At 36.5% G+C, this 19,090-nt stretch overlaps 5 protein-coding genes and 1 pseudogene across 8 annotated transcripts; 2 read left to right on the plus strand and 4 right to left on the minus strand.

Annotated features, from left to right (window-relative positions):
• Positions 1–2,510: 2,510 nt before the first annotated feature.
• On the plus strand, positions 2,511–3,856 carry LOC103829365. Its single transcript, XM_009105032.3, has 4 exons — positions 2,511–2,740; positions 2,781–2,878; positions 3,325–3,453; positions 3,550–3,856. The coding sequence occupies exons 1-4, from the start codon at positions 2,718–2,720 to the stop codon at positions 3,618–3,620; spliced, it is 321 nt and encodes a 106-aa protein (XP_009103280.1). The 5' UTR covers positions 2,511–2,717; the 3' UTR covers positions 3,621–3,856.
• Positions 3,857–4,110: 254 nt separating this feature from the next.
• Positions 4,111–6,324, plus strand: LOC103829366. 3 transcript variants are annotated; one of them, XR_001955153.2, is made up of 3 exons: positions 4,111–4,763; positions 5,248–5,724; positions 5,843–6,324. XR_001955153.2 is itself a non-coding variant. In XM_009105035.3 (2 exons), the coding sequence occupies exons 1-2, from the start codon at positions 4,490–4,492 to the stop codon at positions 5,583–5,585; spliced, it is 612 nt and encodes a 203-aa protein (XP_009103283.1). In that variant the 5' UTR covers positions 4,111–4,489; the 3' UTR covers positions 5,586–5,789. The 3 variants fall into 3 exon arrangements, 1 of the variants encoding a protein (XP_009103283.1); XR_625534.3 differs by having other exon boundaries at positions 5,248–5,721; XM_009105035.3 differs by lacking the exon at positions 5,843–6,324 and having other exon boundaries at positions 5,248–5,789.
• A 3,523-nt stretch (positions 6,325–9,847) lies between these two features.
• LOC103829367 (protein disulfide isomerase-like 1-1) lies at positions 9,848–12,540 on the minus strand. Its single transcript, XM_009105036.3, has 9 exons — positions 12,280–12,540; positions 12,122–12,152; positions 11,761–12,039; positions 11,493–11,678; positions 11,281–11,406; positions 10,920–11,057; positions 10,592–10,829; positions 10,400–10,512; positions 9,848–10,298 (listed from the first exon to the last, which is right to left on the minus strand). The coding sequence occupies exons 1-9, from the start codon at positions 12,447–12,449 to the stop codon at positions 10,089–10,091; spliced, it is 1,491 nt and encodes a 496-aa protein (XP_009103284.1). The 5' UTR covers positions 12,450–12,540; the 3' UTR covers positions 9,848–10,088.
• Positions 12,541–12,775: 235 nt separating this feature from the next.
• Positions 12,776–14,479, minus strand: LOC103837949 (annotated as a pseudogene).
• A 100-nt stretch (positions 14,480–14,579) lies between these two features.
• On the minus strand, positions 14,580–16,560 carry LOC103837936 (proteasome subunit beta type-3-A). Of its 2 annotated transcripts, XM_033274973.1 has the most exons (7): positions 16,391–16,560; positions 16,122–16,303; positions 15,937–16,044; positions 15,760–15,849; positions 15,363–15,447; positions 14,964–15,058; positions 14,580–14,868 (listed from the first exon to the last, which is right to left on the minus strand). In XM_033274973.1, exons 1-7 carry the CDS (start codon positions 16,394–16,396, stop codon positions 14,820–14,822), a joined length of 615 nt encoding a protein of 204 aa, XP_033130864.1. In that variant the 5' UTR covers positions 16,397–16,560; the 3' UTR covers positions 14,580–14,819. The 2 variants fall into 2 exon arrangements, with proteins under 2 accessions (XP_033130864.1, XP_009112575.1); XM_009114327.2 differs by lacking the exon at positions 16,391–16,560 and having other exon boundaries at positions 16,122–16,309.
• A 1,576-nt stretch (positions 16,561–18,136) lies between these two features.
• LOC103829857 lies at positions 18,137–18,733 on the minus strand. The gene has a single exon (XM_009105546.1). The coding sequence runs from the start codon at positions 18,731–18,733 to the stop codon at positions 18,137–18,139; it is 597 nt and encodes a 198-aa protein (XP_009103794.1).
• Positions 18,734–19,090: the final 357 nt, after the last annotated feature.

Here is a 19,090-nt window from a genome sequence, read left to right on the forward strand (position 1 = left end):
TTTGGAGCCTTTTGAAGTGCAGAACTGCACAGACGCGTCAGATGTCTAGCTAAGGATGAAGATCTTTCTGCGCTCATATTTTGACACAAGATATAACTTTGAGTTAGCTTTCCAATTCCACCGGTTCGAGGTCAATCAGCATCCTATAGCAGAAGTTATGCTTGTTTTACTAAAAAGTGGTCAGTCTGCCTCGCGAGAGGAAGCTGTCGCGGAGATGAAGGACTGTCGATCAACGGTGCACTCTTTCCGTCAGTCGACGGTGATGCCAGAATATGGGTTGAGCATATTTTATGACCGACTGAAGCCCAGAAGCAACCACAAATTACCAGAATACCCTTGGACGACCTAAAATCCTATTTATGTATTTTCTAAGCCATTGTTGACGACTAAACTTTCTTTAATTCATAGTTGTAGGTTAGGAGAGAAGATATGAACTCCATTGGTTTTATAATATCTATTGTAATTTCTTACCATTTCATCTATGATTTCTATGACAAAATATTTGAACACGTTAATATAGTTTGCGGTGATTTTTTTCAAAATTTTAATTTTTAGATATGTATCTGGAGTAAAACTAATTTTAACAGATATCCATTTTTTTTAAAAAATTGACACTTATTTAATTCACTGAATTCATAGAATAAGTTAAAAAAAGAAACTTAACTCATATCAATAAAACAAAGACGAGAATGAAAGCACAACTTTATAGCGGTAGAAAATGAATTCACTTATAGAGAGTCAATAGTAAACAAATCGAAAGCAGAAATCCTAATCCCCTTTCGTCATTATACAATTGATGTTGCGTATTTGGTTTTGGTGATTTGTGTCAGTCCCAAAACTTAATTTTTTTTGTGCATATGAAGCCTTAAAAATAATTAAAATAAGTAGTAATACGTAAACTTTTCAACAACGATGATATACTTAAGAGACTAATATTTGTATTTGTCATTTAATAATTGATAAATATTATAATGTTGCAAAATGTTAAAACTATTTAATAAACAAATATTATAATAAAAACTCACTTCAAGCATGCGCGCGGATTATCTTCTAGTAGGTTATTAAATTCCAAGTTAAAAAAATATCATTAGATGTTAATAGCTTATAGTAAATAAATAAATAGCCCTTTTAACTATATGCCGGAGTTTGACTAAGCAGATCAAATAATGATGACTTGTCTTGATGGAGAACGCTTATTCTGATACATTTTTTTTTTGAATTACGTATACAAAATCAAGTGGATGTTTCTCAGACAATACGTCCAAAATTTTATTGGATTTTTACAACTAAAAAAAAAGAAGAATTAAGATTTTTGTGTTCAGAGTAATTTTTGAATTTTACTTAATGATTAATTAGATTTTGAAGTAATAGATGTCCATTTTAACAGATGTCCATTTTTTTTTAAAAAAAATTGATACTTATTTAATTCACTGAATTCATAGAAGAAATTAAAAAAAAGAAACTTAACTCATATCAATAAAACAAAGACGAGAATGAAAGCACAATTTTATAGCGGTAGAAAATGAATTCACTTATAGAGAGTCAATAGTAAACAAGTCGAGAGCAGAAAACCTAATCCCCTTTCGTCATTATACAATTGATGTTGCCTATTTGGTTTTGGTGATTTGTGTCAGTCGCAAAACTTAATTTTCTTTTGTACATATGAAACCTTAAAAATAATTAAAATAAGCCGTAATACGTAAAATTTTCAACAACGATAATATATTTAAGAGACTAATATTTGTATTTGTCATTTTATAATCGATAAATATTATAATGTTGCAAAATGTTAAAACTATTTAATAAACAAACATTATAATAAAAACTCACTTCACGCATATGCGCAGATTATCATCTAGTAGGTTATTAAATCCCAAGTTAAAAAATATCATTCGATGTTAATAGCTTATAGTAAATAAATAAATAGCCCTTTTAACTATATGCCGAAGTTTGACTAAGCAGATCAAATAATGATGACTTGTCTTGATGGAGATCGCTTATTCCGATACATTCTTTTTTTGAATTACGTATACAAAATCAAGTGGATGTTTTCTCAGACAATACGTCCAAAACTTTATTGGATTTTCTCAACTAAAAAAAAAAGAAGAATTAAGATTTTCTGTTCAGAGTAATTTTTGAATTTTACTTAATGATTAATTAGATTTTGAAGTAATGGTATATTATACTATCATATTTCTGGATTATGTCAGTATCTGAAAATATTGATGTCCGCAAAATCTACTAACTAAAATAAAGCACCTCATCAATAATAAAGCCAAGTGCAGTCCAGAAACTCTTTCTCTTTGGCACGTTATCCAAGGAGCTGTTCCGATGAATCTCCCCAGCTCCAACCTTGTCACTCTTCAGATGTGTTCCTCTCTATGGCCATGATGGTGACTACTCATCCGTCGTGTCTCCAGATCTGCCGACGTCATTCCTTGGCTTGATGCACCACTGCTCCTCCTCCTTGAAGATGATGGTGACAGCTCTTCCTCCTCCTTCATAGCCCAGTCCTCCTCCAGATCTGCCGCCGAACAAGCACTTTCCAGTTGAAACTCTTTCTTCCGTCAAGTCACCAGAACCTCCAGACCCACCAGACGCCTCCGTCAGCCTTGTTCTTCTTCAAATCTTCGTTACTTCTTCCAGATCTTCTCCACAAGCTCCTCAAATCCTAGATCTAATGCTTAATCTTTCAAGGGTGTCAAGTAAGCTCAGTGATGGTGATGCTGGCATTCTTTTCCTGTAGGTATACATCTTGTCTCTTTGTCAGCGTTCTTTTCATGTGGTATACAGGTCGTATCCTTGTCAGCTCGGGAATGGGTCTTCTCACAGCTATTGTTCATGCCTTCTGTTAATCCATTCGCTTATAGACGTCCAGGTTCACCTTAGCTCCTTACTCTCTGGTTACCCCTATTCTTTTGTATGGGATGCAATGCTAGATGTGTGGGTGATTCGAGCTTTAGTTGGTAATGTACTGATGGACTATGTGTCCTTTGGCTACATCTTTATGTCTCTTGTATTTTTCTACTCTGCTATAGAGTGTTCGTTGCATATTACTTCCTTCTACTCTGCTATAGAGTGTTCGCTGCCTATTGCTTCTTGGTTTCAGATCTTTCTAACTTTTTCCAGAGTGGAATACTTAATGTTAAATTGCAGATCTTCAACTAAATTGTGGTTTCAGATCTTGATTATCACCACTGTTGAAACCAACTTCAACTTTCCTATTATCATCGGTTTTGTATCGTTGCTTCTCATGTGTGGCACCGTCAGACTTTAGACTAGAATATTGCTCAACAGATTATTCGCTCTCTGTACTGTTCAAAGGCTCAGCATCTTGGTGTCACATCACCTCTACTATTCTTAGTTGTGTCGAGATACGAGGACGTCTCTGCAATGTGGATGCAGCTTGGGATGCCAAGTCTAGGCACTGCGACATTGGAGGCATCTTTTCGGGTAAGACTACCATCACCCTACCAAACCTTTGTGAGTCTCTCAATCATGTATCATCAGCACTCATGGCTGAAGCCATTGATGTCCGTCTTGCGATAGCTACTGCCGTCTACTCAACGTCCGATTCCTGGCAGTTCTCTCTGATTCTCTATCACTCATCAAGCTATTGAAGAATGGTGGATTTCAGCCGGAACTTTTCGGTATCATGTTTAATATCTATCACTACTTGACTTACTTTGATGTTATCTCTTGTAATTTCATTTTCCGAAACTTCAATGGAGTGGCTGATGCAGTAGCAAAATCAGCTTTCTCTTTGGTTGTAACCATACTAGTTGGGTGAAAACTTATGTATTTTCTTGAGTTGTAAATGTACATATCATAATCTATATATACAACAGTTTGTTTATCAGTTCTTCTAATCTAGCGATATACATAATCGGATCCAAGAAAAATCTAAAATCAGGGACATGTGAGATTTGATATTTGTGACACCAAAATCTCGCTCAAGCATATTGTTGTTTAGAGCCGCCTTTTTTGCAGAGTTATGAAGATAGAAAGGAAAAAATGAGAGATTTAAGAAAGACAGAGAGAACAATAAGATGAGGAGGAAATGTCTCAAGAGCTTATAGGTCTGATACCATGAAAACTCATGTATTTCCTTGAGTTGTAAATTTACAGAACATAATTTATATATACAATAGTTTGTTTATCAGTTTCTCTAATCTAGTGATATACACAATCGGATCCAAGAATATAGGATGTTGTTTGGCATATTCTTTCAGTTGTTTAATCAAAAAAAACACCTCGGATTTATACAGTATTTTAAATTTAATGAATCATATCATAACTAAAAGGCTTGTCTTTTTCTTTTTCTTTTCTTTCTCTTTTCTTTTTCTTCCGGGCAACTAAAAAGGCTTATCTACTTGGAAATAATATTAAATATTTTATATATATATTAAAGCTTCAATTTCAGACCTAAGTCCATCTCATTTGTTACGAATCTTACACTCACTCTATATCTTCTCTCTCTTTGGTAGTGATGATGGATATGTACAAAGATGATAGCTCACCATATTGTTATTTCCATCCAAAGGAAAAATATGTTGGAGTTTGTCCCTTCTGTTTGAACGAGAGGCTTCTTGTTTTAGCTTCAAAGCAGAGATCATCGCGAACTAAACACTTGTCATCTTCACCAATCATTGGTAGTCTCCCTAAGATCTTCGCCTTGAGCTCTCTTCTCAGTCGCCTCGATCTCCGTCTCCATCGGAAATTCCATCCCTCCTCCGATCTTGACGTTTCCACGAGCCAAGAAGGTGCACAATTATATACCCTATATATATATGTTCTCGTACATATTACAGTATTACAAACGATTTATATATACTTCATACATATATATATATATATATATATAAATTCTAGTATATCTTAATATAATTAACTCTAAAAGCCTCATACCTCAAGATCTAATTCCAATATGTTCTAAAAAAAAGATCTAACTCCAATTGGACCGTTCCTTTTTATCGTAAACGGAATTTTTCTTTGTAGTTTCCAAAAAGAAGATTTTCATTATCTCTCCCCACACAATATTTATTGGTAATTAATATTAATATCATCAGTACACTTTTATATTCTGAAATTGTTTTTGAACTTTATAATATAAATATTTTTGTAAGACCATATGTATTTCTGTTAGACAGTTTTTCTTTAGAAATACGTGCATATAATGTATATTAAAACTTAATTATTCTACAAATTAATAATTATTCAAATTTAATTTATTTTTGGGGGTCCCAGATTCTTTTATATCGATAAAATTCGGAAACGATGGAAATGCATCGTGGGAGAGAAAAACGGTGTCAAAGGTCTGTGTAGACAACAACACAAACTCAACATGTAAGACACAACAATCCCCTATAACGAGCATTGTAGAGTACAACAGTCCCAAGTCATCGCTTAAGTGGCGCAAACGTATTGGTCATCTTTTCCACGTCATTAAACTTAGATCGGGATCGTCCACGTCTTCTTGCCACGTGGCATCATCATCATCCAAGGTCGAAGGAACCAAAGTGAGGAAACAGGGCTGGATGGTGAGGACCTTAACCAGAAGGAAGTCCAAGAAAAGTAAAAGTTGATATTTTCTCGCTTCATATTAAATTCTACACCTAAAACCAAATACTTTTCTATTATTTTGATTTTGGTTTGGTCGTTGTTTCAGTGATTGATGCGTCTGTTTAAAGAAGAAGTACGTGGAAGTTTTTTGTTGTTGTTGTTGTAAGTAATGATACTACATGGATTCGAATTGATTGAAACATTCATATAGTATATTATTGAATTAACTAAAGTTTATGATATAAATTTGTAAATTACATAAAACAATATATATGCATAGGGACAAGAGGCTTCCTCTGGACCATACTTCTTTCTTGGCATGTGGTCTGAATCTGATAAAGCCATTAAAAGATGTGAAGAAGGGTCAAGATAGCCTTTTATCATTATTTTCAAAGTGACAAAAGAGAGTTTTTGAAGAAAAAAATAAAGAAAGGAAGCTAAAGAGAGAAGAAAAACAAAAAAAGTGAGTTGCTTTAGAATATATAAATTTGCATGGGATTCTCAGAATTCTTGTATGACTTTGAGTGCTCATCACCTTAATTTCCTTTTTTCATATTTTATAAAGGAAAATAAAGGAGAGTAGTACAAGTTGTAATGCAAGAAGAAGAGTCCATGTTAGGTTGTTCACAATAGCGGGAAACATTGTGGCACAGAATATGGACCCCAAAGCCTTGCCCCCATTCACATTGTCTTGTAGTTGTCTCTTTTATATACATTGTATATATCCAAATCCTAGATTAAAAGAATTTTTTGACAAATAGCCTAGCATAGTTTTATGCTGTAGAATTATCATGGCATATTAGACCACCTCCATTGGAGGTTCTAGGAAGGGGTTCTAAAGAAAAAAACAAAAAAAAACAAATCAAAAATGGGTTAAAAGCATAGAACCGGTCCTATATATGAAGTTTTTAGAACTGGTTAGAACCCTAACGTGTCAGGTTAGATAATAAATTTTTCCCTGTCTCTCTCTCTCTTTTCGGAATTCTCTTCCTCCTCCGACAACGACTAACCTTCTTCTCCATCTCCCTCCTCCAACAACGACGACCATCCTCTTCTCCTACTCATCTTCTCCACGCTCCACCACACGAACCTTCCATCTCACGCAGCGCCTTCGTTGCAGCGTCTCTAATTCCTCAGAGGTAGTTCCGATTCTGAATATCTCTCTGTATACATACATACATACATACATAAAAGTATTTATTCAGAATCCTTATTTGATTCTCAGGTTAAATCAGAGTACAAGCCTGGAAGCAACGGAATGTGATTTCAAAAGCCTAGAAGCAATGGAATGTGATTCTTCTTATATGGCATGTATGATGCGGGAAGCAACGGAATGTGATTTCAAAAGGTACGTGAAGAGGACAAGAAAAAAAAAAGAAGTGGTGGCAGTCACCATGTGACAAGAAGAACACGTAAAGAGGCCAACATGTGACAAGTTATGTTTCAATTCTCTTTATAAGCTATGCAATATTGATCGATCTTATGAACAAACCATTTCTACTTTAAAAAAAAAAACATTCTACTTTAAAAAAAATAAAAAAAATTTAAGAACCTCAATGAGATTCTACCATTGGACAAAGAAAAATTAAATTAAATTAACAAAGGTTCTAAATTTTTCAAATCACTATATTTATTACTAATTTATTGATTAGAACCCATGAGAGATTCTTATTGATGGACATGCTCTTAGTTTTGCCAAGTTCTTTTTGATTAGAAAAGAAGTAGGTTTAAATGTGAAATCAATAGTAGAATCATTTGACAGAGTTGATTTTGATAGATGACCCTTTATTGTGTGTGTTGAGGACCTGAGGTGACCACTCAATGAAAAGAAAAGGTTGCTTTAGTGTTTTTCTAAGTTCAAGCAAAAGTTAGGAAATCAATGTGACTCCTCCGGAGAAATTATATAAGTTTTATCAATGTGGTAAGACTGATGCGAGAGATAACCTAATTTTTAGGTTAGTTTAACGACGACTTGACATATGTTTGTTTTGTGTACTTTTATCTGCTTTTTCATGCGTCCTTTTTTTTGATGTTTTTTATGAAACTATTATCAAAAACGATCGAGTAATAAGTCAGGAGTTTTATCAGTGTGCTCCTTTTTATTCAGATATGAACTTGAAAACAAGTTCTAGCCTTCTAGGAAACCATGCAAAGAGTCCACCAAAACTGGGTACAAGGAGGAAACTAGAAATTAAATTATTGAATGATTCTTTTTGAAAGAAAAAATATTATTGAATGACTAACCGAATTATGGTGATTATGATCAGGTCGGCACAATGTCTAACTAAAATTCCGCAAAAATAAGTGGGTAAGTAAAAATTCACTTTGGGCACATGCCAATGCCAAGGGCCGCGCCTAATTATGATCAATCAGGAAGTACCATCCCGATTTATAGTATATAAAAGGGTTTAACAAAATTGATTTTCTATCTATGTCACTAATATGTGTTTACAATTTTCTGTTACACATCCGTTTAAAACTATAAGATTAAACATGCTTAAGCTAGAGTAGTGTAAATATGGGTTACTTATCAAAAAGTGATTTGCGATACCGTGTGAGTGAAACCAAAGCATGAGAAAAAAATATGTGGTAATTGCAGAATCAGTAAACAATGATTTCGAGACATGGAAAATTAATGCACCACCGTTGGATGAGATGGAGTCCACGGGCCGAGTGAGTGGGCGTGAGAGGCCCATTAATTCCTCTCTTTGGGGCCTATCGTGAACGGACGTGGTGGCTCATTAGCCGTAGGAAGTCGGGCGTTATAAATGGTATCAGAACTGGTTAACCATCTTGGTTCTGATCCGAGAAGCGTTTTGAGATATGTCATGGTGCAAAACGGGGGCGTTGCGCTTTGTTAGTGGGGGTGAATTCCAACATCCTGATTTCTGGTATATGTGAAAAGGCTTAAGAGAGTTGACTTGCTACCTATGTCACCAAAGTGCGCTTACCTTTTACGGCACACATCCGTTTAGAACTCCAGAGTTAAACGTGCTTGAGCTGGAGTACTGGAAAGATGGGTGACCTATCGGAAAATGATTCACGATATCGTGTGAGTGAAACTAAAGCACGTAGAAAGATCATGTGGTGATTGCAGGATCAGTAAACAATACTTACGGGCCTTGAAAAATTAATGCATTATTCGTCGAATGGCATGGAGCCCATAGACCGAGAGAGCGGGTGTGGGTGTTTCATTAGCCGTGGACAGTCGGAGCGTTACATCTGACATATTATTTCTAGTTTTAGCAAAGAACCTTGATGGCCGATACACATATACTTGATGAGGACGTGAGCGGTGAGCCCCATTGGTCTGCATATATATTGGACACGAATTTATAGCGCCTATACGAATCGTATAATACCATAATGGCATGGAGTTGAATTTACAATATACAAACGCGCGGTTGAGATGGTTTGGATAATTGAGATGTTACGCGTAATAACCAATATGAGTGCATGGTCATTATATATATTTAAACGTTAGTCATGATTCTTAAGTGACAACAACATGTGGGATTCAAATTTCGAAGTCTTGAACTAAGAACATGACGTATAAATAATAGTTGGAACTACTTCAACTGGACACTTATCCTGTCCTGACTATCTATGCCTGTTTATACGTTATATATCTTTGTTATTCATTACATTTGTATCAATATGAGAAACTCTCATTGGGCTTCAAAGTCCCACGACGGGGCCTAAATTAATGAGCTTGGTCCACAAAATGTGGAAGATCAGATACCAAAGGGAAATGGCGGCTTATTGCAGCACACGTTGGTCATATGCAAAGTATCAGCATGATCGAACATCCTCTAAACCTTTGGCTAAGCCTTCTTATGAACTCCTTATCCATCGTCCCCACTTGCAGGAAACATTTCTTCCTCAGTAACCCGTCTTGAAAGTATCTGGTTCACTCAGAGAATTCCAAGATCCTCAAATCTAGCATTTTACGAAGTTACTGGGTTGTACGGAATCTCCTTTTAATCAGTAGAACACATAAACAGAGTCACTACTTTATCAAGTTTTTTCTCGCCTGTGTAGCAAACAACAAAATCCCATAATGTCACAATTTGTTTGTAACAAACACTATTATTGTATAAAAAATAATAAAATAAAACGTGAAAAATCATTCATACGATACATTTTTTTTTTGTACATGAGAAGTTGCTGTCTTTTCTAGCCAGTGACAAACTAATCCATTTTCTCCGGAGGTAAGTTCAAGACCGATTGGTCAACCTACATCACAAGAGAACATATTCACATCAATTCAAATGTGCACGATCTCTTTGAAAATATGAACCAGCATGACCCATAATATAAAAAGAGGACAGAGGTCAAAAACGAACAATTAACCAAAAAACAAGAAAAGAGGCAGGCGTTATTCGGTTATTGTTTAGAAAATTTTGCATATAAAAAAAAAATTAATAGACAAAGAAACATTCGCTAAGAAGTGTGGTCTTCTGTGTATTTTCCTCAAAACTACCAAACTAGGCTAGCAGCTAAGAGACGGAACACGCTTCTCCTTTTCAGAGCTCGTCTTTAGTGGCCTCAGCTGTCTTGTCCTCCGTCTTAGGCTCTCCAGCTGTGTCCTTGTTCTTGTCAATGAAGCTTATAAAGTCTTCCTTTGTCCTGTCTCCTTCGTACAGGACAACGTTTCCGCTCGCTGATCTGAAGTAAATGGTTGGGAATCCCTTCACATCGAAGGTATCACGTGGGAAGTCGTTTGCAGTTGCATCCTAGACAAGTGAAAAGAGGAAGAACCCGGTAAGATAAAACCATGGATATGATAAATGAATAACCTTTCAGTGTGGTGAAAGGGGAAAAGAAAGTGACTTACTAGCTTAGCTATGACAACACTTGGATCGCTTTGGTATGACACAGCCACTTCGACCAAAATTGGAACAAGCTTTTGGCAGTGTCCACACCATGGTGCATAGAATTCAAGCAACACTGCAAGTAAAGAAGAGGAAACAAAACTGATTCATGTGTTTCTTTACCTACCAGCATTTAATAATGTAATGTAACTCACCGTTCTTTCCAGAGTTGAAGACCATGTCGTCAAGGCTCTCACCAACAACAACCTTCACTGGTTCGTTGTTTTCGGTTGGGATAGGTTGGGACTTTTTGTGAGGGGACACTTTTCCATCCTTGAAGTCCTTGATCCATGAACCAATCTGGTCAACCTCCACATTTGTTTTCAGGTACTTCTTGTCGTCAGCAGTTTGGATGATGATGAGAGGAACTTGGCTCTCTTCGAGTCCAAAGTACTGTTATTGTTTTCACAAAATTCAGAATTAGCATTTTGAAATTGAAAAGGGATGAAGCGGTTGGGAGATAGATAGCCGAGCAAGAGTAACCTGGAATGCGCCTTGGCTGTTCTCAGCATCACCGAGAAGGAAGCTAAGACCCTGTCCCTTGTTGGATGTAGCAACTTCACGGTACTTTGATTTAAGAGTCTCAGCTGATTCTCCGGTGAAGTTAATGAAAAACATCGCCTGAAACTCAAAATATTACGCACCATCAAAACCAATACACGGTTTGGGAATTACAGGATCATTGAGCTAATATGGCATATTCTATGACAATAACTAATACGCATCAGCTCATCTCAGTCAATCTATAAAAGAAACATGCATACTTATACACAGGAAATAAAGGCAAAACATGAATCCATCATTTTAGTAATATCATGATGGGATTAAGATCTATGAGTGATACCTTAGTGTTAGGGCTGTCAAAGAATTTGATAACATAAGGGTGGTTGTTTGGATCCTTGTCAAAGACGGTGATAAGCGGAATGCTCGATTCTTTGACAAACTTCTCCAAAGCTTCTCCATCAAAATCCTGGATGAACAGAAGAAAATCAAATATATACAACAGGACCACTCATCCATGTTACATACAAAGAGAAAAGCTTTTAACTCTTGTACCTTGGAATCAACAAACAGCTCATCGAAGGGTTTGAACAGCCTGACAACAGGTCCTGTCACAGACTCTCCACGAGGAAGAAGCTTAGCATCAGAGGTATGTGCAAAATCATAGTCAGAGCGCAGTTTCTCAGCAGTGGCCAAGAAAGAATCAAACTCAGAGCCAGCTAATTTAGGGAAAACACCAACCTAAAGCAACAGAAACAACATACGTTACTTGCCTATTATATACACAGATGAAAAAGGAATGTGCGTGTGGTGTGACACTTACCACAACGACCTTCTTGTCACCAACAACATCATCACCCGACTTGATCTCAAAAGAAGCGGGTCCACTTTGTTTCTTCAAGTAAGAAACAATACCGTCAGCTTCACGGGGTCCTTTGTATTCCTGAACAGCTTTACCTCCGTTTCTGAAGATCTTGATAGTAGGGAAACCCTGAACCTCGTACTTGGTTGCAAACTCTTTGTTAGTCTCCTCACTTGCATCAATCTTAGCAAGAACCACGGCAGGGACGTTACTGCTCAGCTCTGACGCAGCCTTCTCGTACTGTAAAACAAAAATAACATGAATAAGACAAATTGATATGTAAATATATGCAAATCATGAAGAAGAAGAAGATGTCATTTACCTCAGGAGCTAGCTGCTTGCAGTGTCCACACCTGAAGAAGCAAATATCAAATACCATATCATAGATCGAATCGTTCAAAGACAAATACGTATGATAAAACTCAGATCCATCGAATCGCATATCTCAGAAAAAGGTTTGAATGAGCAGAAGATCAATACCAAGGGGCGTAGAACTCGACGACGATGAAGTCGTGCTTGTTGATGGTATCGGTGAAGTTGGAGTGATCCAAGGTCAGCACGAACTCCTTCGTCTCGCTTCTTACTGAGGAAGCGAGTAGCGACAACGCGAGGATCGAGAACAACGCGTATCCCCTCCTCATCGCAGCCATTATTGATCTCTCTTTCTCTGTGAGCGAGCTCTTTGGGGGAAAGCTTTGGGAGATATTAATTTATCAGCTAAATGGTCGCGTATCCACGTGGCGATCAATCATTTGATGTTACGCTGTCATAGTTTGGTTAATACAGTATAATCACGTGAACAATAGTAGGGGTGGACTCTTCGTTTATTTTTTCGGTTCGGTTCAGTTTGGTTAATTTGGTTTTAGTCTTTTTTTAACTGAAATAAACTATAGTTAGTTTGGTTCAGTTTGTATTCGGTTTGATTTTTATTCAGTTTGATTTGTATTCAGTTCAGTTTATTTTTTGGATTACTTTACTTTTCAATTGTATATTATAAATCTCACTTGAAGTTATTTAGAATTGACATCACAAAAAAAATCTAGATGCTAGAAAAAATATGCAAGAGACAAAGAGAAAAGAGACGCTGGAGAAAAACTTTTGTTTTCAATAAAATTTGCTTTAAGTTTTAGATTTACATATATAAGAATATATGAATATAAACTTTTCTATTTTTTAAAATCAGATATTTGATTATTACATATTAGGTTAGAAAAATATATGTTAATGAATGAAAAATATGTGGTCTTGTATTAGAATTTTAGTATATTGGTATGACTAATATTTTTAATTTAAGTAATTATAAAACATATCGGTTTTTCGGTTTGATTTTAAAATCAAATCAAACCAAACCAAACCGAACAGAACCATTCGGGTTGGAAAAATCTTCAACCGAATGGTTTGAAATAGACTTTAGTTCGGTTTGAATCGGTTTCGGTTGGATTGGTTTGGTTTGACTCGGTTCGGTTTGGTTGGTTTGACTCGCCCACCCCTAAACAATAGGATGGGATCAAATGAGATATATATCCGGTTCGTGACTTCGTGAAAGTAAATGGTCAACACAAAATTGAAAAAAATAAAATTGCATTTAGATCTGACCCGTTGTGGATTGTTTAGTTTAGATTCATTCCATTATTAACACTTTATCACTGTGAATATTATAGGTAACAATTTCCCTAGCTCGAGGCAAAACCTTGCAACCCGTGCGTCACCTTGAACATGCTCTTACTCAAGGCTGGTTTGGTCGGACTGATCTTACCCAAGTGAGAAGTCCAATCGTTGTCTATTCTTTGAATATTAACCGGGGAATTCAGACAAAAATTAGAGATAGTAGTTGGTTTCCATCTGCTTTTCAGTAGATTTTATGTTAGTAAAGATTAAACCTAGCATTTTGCATTACGGGTTATATTATCAAATGATAGTGGAATTGTTAAGGATATTTATTTCATGCTCTGCGAGGACCATGGTGAACTCGACCTCTTCGTTTTGAACCTTTCCGTGCGAATGTAGACACTCTGCTCACGCTAATACCATGAACCTGACCAACACCGCCAGCATGTTGGCTCAAAGCCGAGTCAGAAGAACGATGGTCTTTCCTCACACCAACGTCAACACGATGGCTCCTCGGTCTTCGAGACTTTCTAAGACGCTCTTCTTTTCTCACTTATCGTCTCGATCTATGGTATCTGAACGACCCATCATCACTATAAGCACCCTCAGTATACCTGTGCTTTCTGCGTCTTCTTCTGCGTTTGGTGTGTAGCAGATCATAGCAGAAGAAAGTGCAGCAATAGCTAATAATGTAGAACCAAGAAGAGACAAAAGCCCACAGGAGTCTGCAGAAACCGTGGATGATACAATGCCAGAAACCAATTTTGTATAACATGTAGATGAAGAAGAGAAACAAGTAGGCCACGATTATGACTAAGGCGGCTTTGGCAAGACTAGCCACGCAGAAATTCTCAACGTAGCATAACACATCCCAGGGTGATGGACAAACCAAACTGTTCCAAGTTAAAGAATCGATAAAATTTTGAAGAATATAATCTCTGGGTTTTGAAAAGTTACCTGCAACGCTGCAAGATTTTCCAGATAGAAAGTCAAGCGGAGAACCAAAGAAGTTGCCGAGAGAATGAAAGAAACCGGTGAAGAACGAGTCCATCACAACACCAACTTCAGATTTGTATTATTAACAGACATAACAAGCCGATCCAATTAGGACAAGAACTTATATAGAACGCCACTGTGACTGCTTTATATCTGGTAGTTTCCTCTGTTTTAATTATTTTCACGATATTTTAATTATTGCAAAAATAAAATGAAAATAGAAACCAGTGAGTACAGTACAGGCGTTAACTCTAATAAAATATTTTCAGAGGAGAAAATCAAACTTCATCCACAATCTCAGAGAAGGAATGGTTCTATGAATTAACCGGGATGCGATGGGTATTCTACTTTAAACCGGTTAACAGAGAAAAGACAACAACTTGGATAGAAGCAGATGATGATGTTGATGGATTAGATTAATCCATCCTTCCCTTTAGGATCCTTTCTTTAATCTCAGTTGGTGTTCTGCAACAAAATCATCAAGAAAGTAATGTTTAAGAAGTATACTGAGAAAACAAAAAAATGTGTGGGACAAAAGAAGAAACTAATTGAGAACTTACACAACGTAGACATGACCTCCCCAACCACTCAGACAATCACGGTCAACTGACGAGAGAAGTGCTTGCGATATCGTCTCAAACAGCTCCTCCGCTTCCTGATAAATTCCAATTTTGTTAAACTAGAGTCTTGATACACTAGTAAACAATGGAGGATGGCTAACAAGAAACAACTTTTGAACACTTCAGAACCAACTGAAGATATCCAAGCGAAAAGTAATTGCTACTGTGATTCCTAATGGCATTACGCACCCTGATTTTTCACAATAATTCAAGATTCTAAATTCATATAAACTAACAAAGAACCTTAATCTACCTAACTTAACTGTGGACCACTTAAGAATTTGCATGGAAGGGGTTCGGTAATAAAACAAGAGATGATAAAGTTGATAGTAGACAAACCATATCAGGCTTGTACATTGCTTCGCAGGCTCCATACAGTGATTCTGAAGCAGTTCCAGATACAACGAAATCTTTAGCCAACTCCCTGGCATTTTTACAGTATAACCACAAGTATTACAACATGTACATCAAGCCAGTATATCAAGAAACAAACGAAATGCAAGAGTAATGGAAAACTCATTCTCGAAACAGCCAACACAAAAGAAACCGATAAAAATAACAAACAACATGAGGAATCATGAACATTCCCGACTCGCTTATGAATCATTAGACACAACTCCAACAAAAACAAATGCTCCATCGAAACACACTAGACTAACCAAGCTAAATGGCACTGAAGAAGGGAAACTACATCCCTACGATCAGAGAAGCAACAAAGGAAAGGAGACGAGCTTACTTGGCTCCAATGGAGTCCATGGTGCAGATGAAGGGCTTGTCATCTTCCCCCAATCCAGCAATCACTGGTTGGCATAAGTAAGGACCAAATCTGAAACCAAACACCCCAAGTAGTAATCAAATCTCAATCCTAACCAAACATCAAAATTCGACTTGAGAAAGCAAGCAAGCGACAGACCTCTTCTCGTAAAGAATGGCAGAGACGAGACTAGCGAAAGTTTCAGGCTTCATGTCTCTCTCTTCACGAAGCTGGTACAGCTTATGACGAAACACCAAGCGCTGGTACCTTCCCTCCCCACCCCAAAAGAAAAAATCTCAATAAGTTCAAAAAACAAACAAACAAACATCTGAATGCTTTCTTACAGTGTCTGGACATCGGTGGCGAGACCAGAGAGGCCGATGAAGACGCGATCGTGGATCTTGGAGATTCTCTGGAAATCGGTGGCGATTGTCTGAAGCTGCACACCGAGCCTTCGATCACTGGCGATGGCGAAGCAGTTCTTCCCCACCATAGCTACGACCGCACTTCCATTGTACTCGAAGATCTGCATCGACATCAATTAGTCACGCATCAATGACTGATGACGGAATACGAACAAGAGTGAGGGTTTTTGAAATTCAATCCAACTTACCGACATCGGAAGATGAGGGTTTGTGGGAGTGAAGTTTGGAGCTTTTTCGAGGAGAAGACGGAGGAGAAATCTGAGAAGACGGAGGAGAGAGAGAGAGTAAGTAAAGTCGACGGTGGCTTGGAAGATACTCCAGCCGAGTTATTCGTTGGGCCTTCTACAGGCCCATGGGCTGCTAATTGTATAAACCCAATACAACCAATCTTTTGATGTATCAGAGTTAGTTTCTCGGCAAGAAAAAAACGGAACCGAAAAATTTTTTCGAACCGAATTATCCGAAAGCAAAACCGGACTAAACCCTCGAATACCCGGATGGTGCCTATATTTCTATATCCAAATAACCAAAACTGAACCGAGAACCGTACGGTATCCGAATATGTGAAAAAACAAACTTTAGCTTTCTAATATAAAATAAAACTAGATACTGACCCGCTCTTTGAAAGGACGGGTATTCTAATGTCATTTTTCAATTTTAATATTATTTCTAATTAGATAAGGATGTGTTTCAATATTTTATTATCTAATATGGTTTTATTTTTAAAAATTGTAATTCTAATTAGTGTGAGTATGTGTTTGAATAGTTTATTATCTAATATGGTTTTTATTTTTATAAATTGTAATGTAATTTATTTGTTATTAGTAAAATTGTGTTTACACATATAGGACTGCAAATCCGTTGTTTGTTTAATTATTAAATATATCACATATATTAATTTGTTTATTTCTTAAATGTATAATCTCAATAAAAATAAAACGGGCTTTTTATGATTTTAAGTATAGATATTTTACACAAATTGGCATAATGGGTTAATATATTTGTTTATCTCTTAAATATATAATCCCTGTATAAAAAATAAAATAATCTTTTTAATGATTTTCACTAAATATATTTTAAACAAAATGGCCTAATGGGTTAACAATGGTTCAATTTGGACCTATCGAATGGGCTTTAAATTTCTGTAGATCATTAAATGTATTAAAAAAGTAATGGTATGTTTTGTAATTTTTTTAAAAAGTCGGAGGTATAATCCTAAGAAGGATTCTCCTTTAATCTGCTTTAATAGTATAGATGTCATAAATTCCACTCAACTCGGATTGAGAGGAAGAAGAGTGACAAGATTATTACCACCAGACTATATTATCTTCTGTGTATTCTCTTATATTAAAAGAATAAATACTTACAAAACTGACACTTTAGTGATTTGAATTCCGGTTGAATTGATGAATAAACATGTAATCACTATACCACTTAAAATAACATACTAACTAATATTATATATATATGATTTATACATTACGGGTACTCGAAATCGAACGAAACTAAACCGAAACATCATAAATACTTATTGGATATAAGAATTATTTATCCAATATACACAGAACCGAACAGTGTCTATCCGAATATCCCAATGCCCAGGGCTAATCAGAGTCGGAATGCTCCGTTAAAACGATTTAACTGAATCGAAATCATAATAAAAGACTAAACCCGAACTAAAGAATTGATTCGGTTTTATATATTCATTTAATGATAAACTGGATCGAGCTGAAAGACCCACCGTATCACCATCAGTCTAAACGGAGTCAAACTCGCATAAATCAGATATTGTTGTAGCAATTGCAGACCTTGAGTGAAAAAAATGAAATGAAATAAACACTTCAAAGTTTTACTCAAGTTTTTTCTCTCTGTTTGCATAAGAAAGAGAATTATATATAACTGATGCGCTTAAACCACTACTAGAGTAACACATCCTAATCGAGGCGGTCACGTTCCATCATTAGTATGATTCTTTTCCCAGAAGTGCTTAAATCAGACTCGTTACGTTTCAGACGAAAAGACGAAGACAATGACTCCTCCTCCTCCGATGACGAAAACGACTTCGTTTCTGCGTCATAGAAAACGTCAGATTCCGATGATGACGTCGTCATCGAATCCAAACTGGTATTGTTTTTCACGTCGCGAGTCTTACTCTTCTTGAACCGAAGCAATGGCTTGAGAAGACTCCACCGGCCCCAAGCAGTAGCAGTACCGGAGTCGTGTGTTGTAGCTCGAGCTGATGAACATCGCCAATATGGAGTCGGTGGTGGTCCTGTAGAGCGGGAATCTTGACGCGGTTTGAGCTTGAAAGAAGGAGGAGGGGCAAAGGGAGAGACTGCGGGAGAAGACGACAGAGACGGTGGAAGTTTTGTTATTCGGAGAGGAGAGAGTTTCTTGGGAGGTTTAAGGAGAGTGGGACCTACATAATCATCGGCCTGGGTTCGGGTCTTGGGTATACCGGGTCGGATCTCCCAACTAAAAGGCACTGCTCCGGGTCTCTTGAAAGGACCTTCACCATCTAATTCAACCATTGGCATAGACACACACACAAAGAACGTTTCTCTCTGATTTGTTTGAAGGATATTACAACAACCCCTACTTATACTTCAGCGTTCAGACAGTTTTATGTGAAACTATAAAAGATTCAATGGATTTATTTATGGTATTACTAATGTTTTCTATATTAGATTGGATATGTATCAAAAACCTTCTTTTTACATGGATAATGGAGAATCTACGTAACTAATTACGTTTTTATCTTATTCACATTTTCTGAGGATCACTCTCTCAGTAAAATATTAAAGAGGTAAATCTCATTTGTTCAAAGTAATATGATATATTACTATACATACTGGTTACAAAAAGTATATATCTAGATTATATTATAC

Source organism: Brassica rapa, chromosome A07, assembly GCF_000309985.2.
Source record: "Brassica rapa cultivar Chiifu-401-42 chromosome A07, CAAS_Brap_v3.01, whole genome shotgun sequence".
Lineage (NCBI taxonomy): Eukaryota > Viridiplantae > Streptophyta > Magnoliopsida > Brassicales > Brassicaceae > Brassica > Brassica rapa.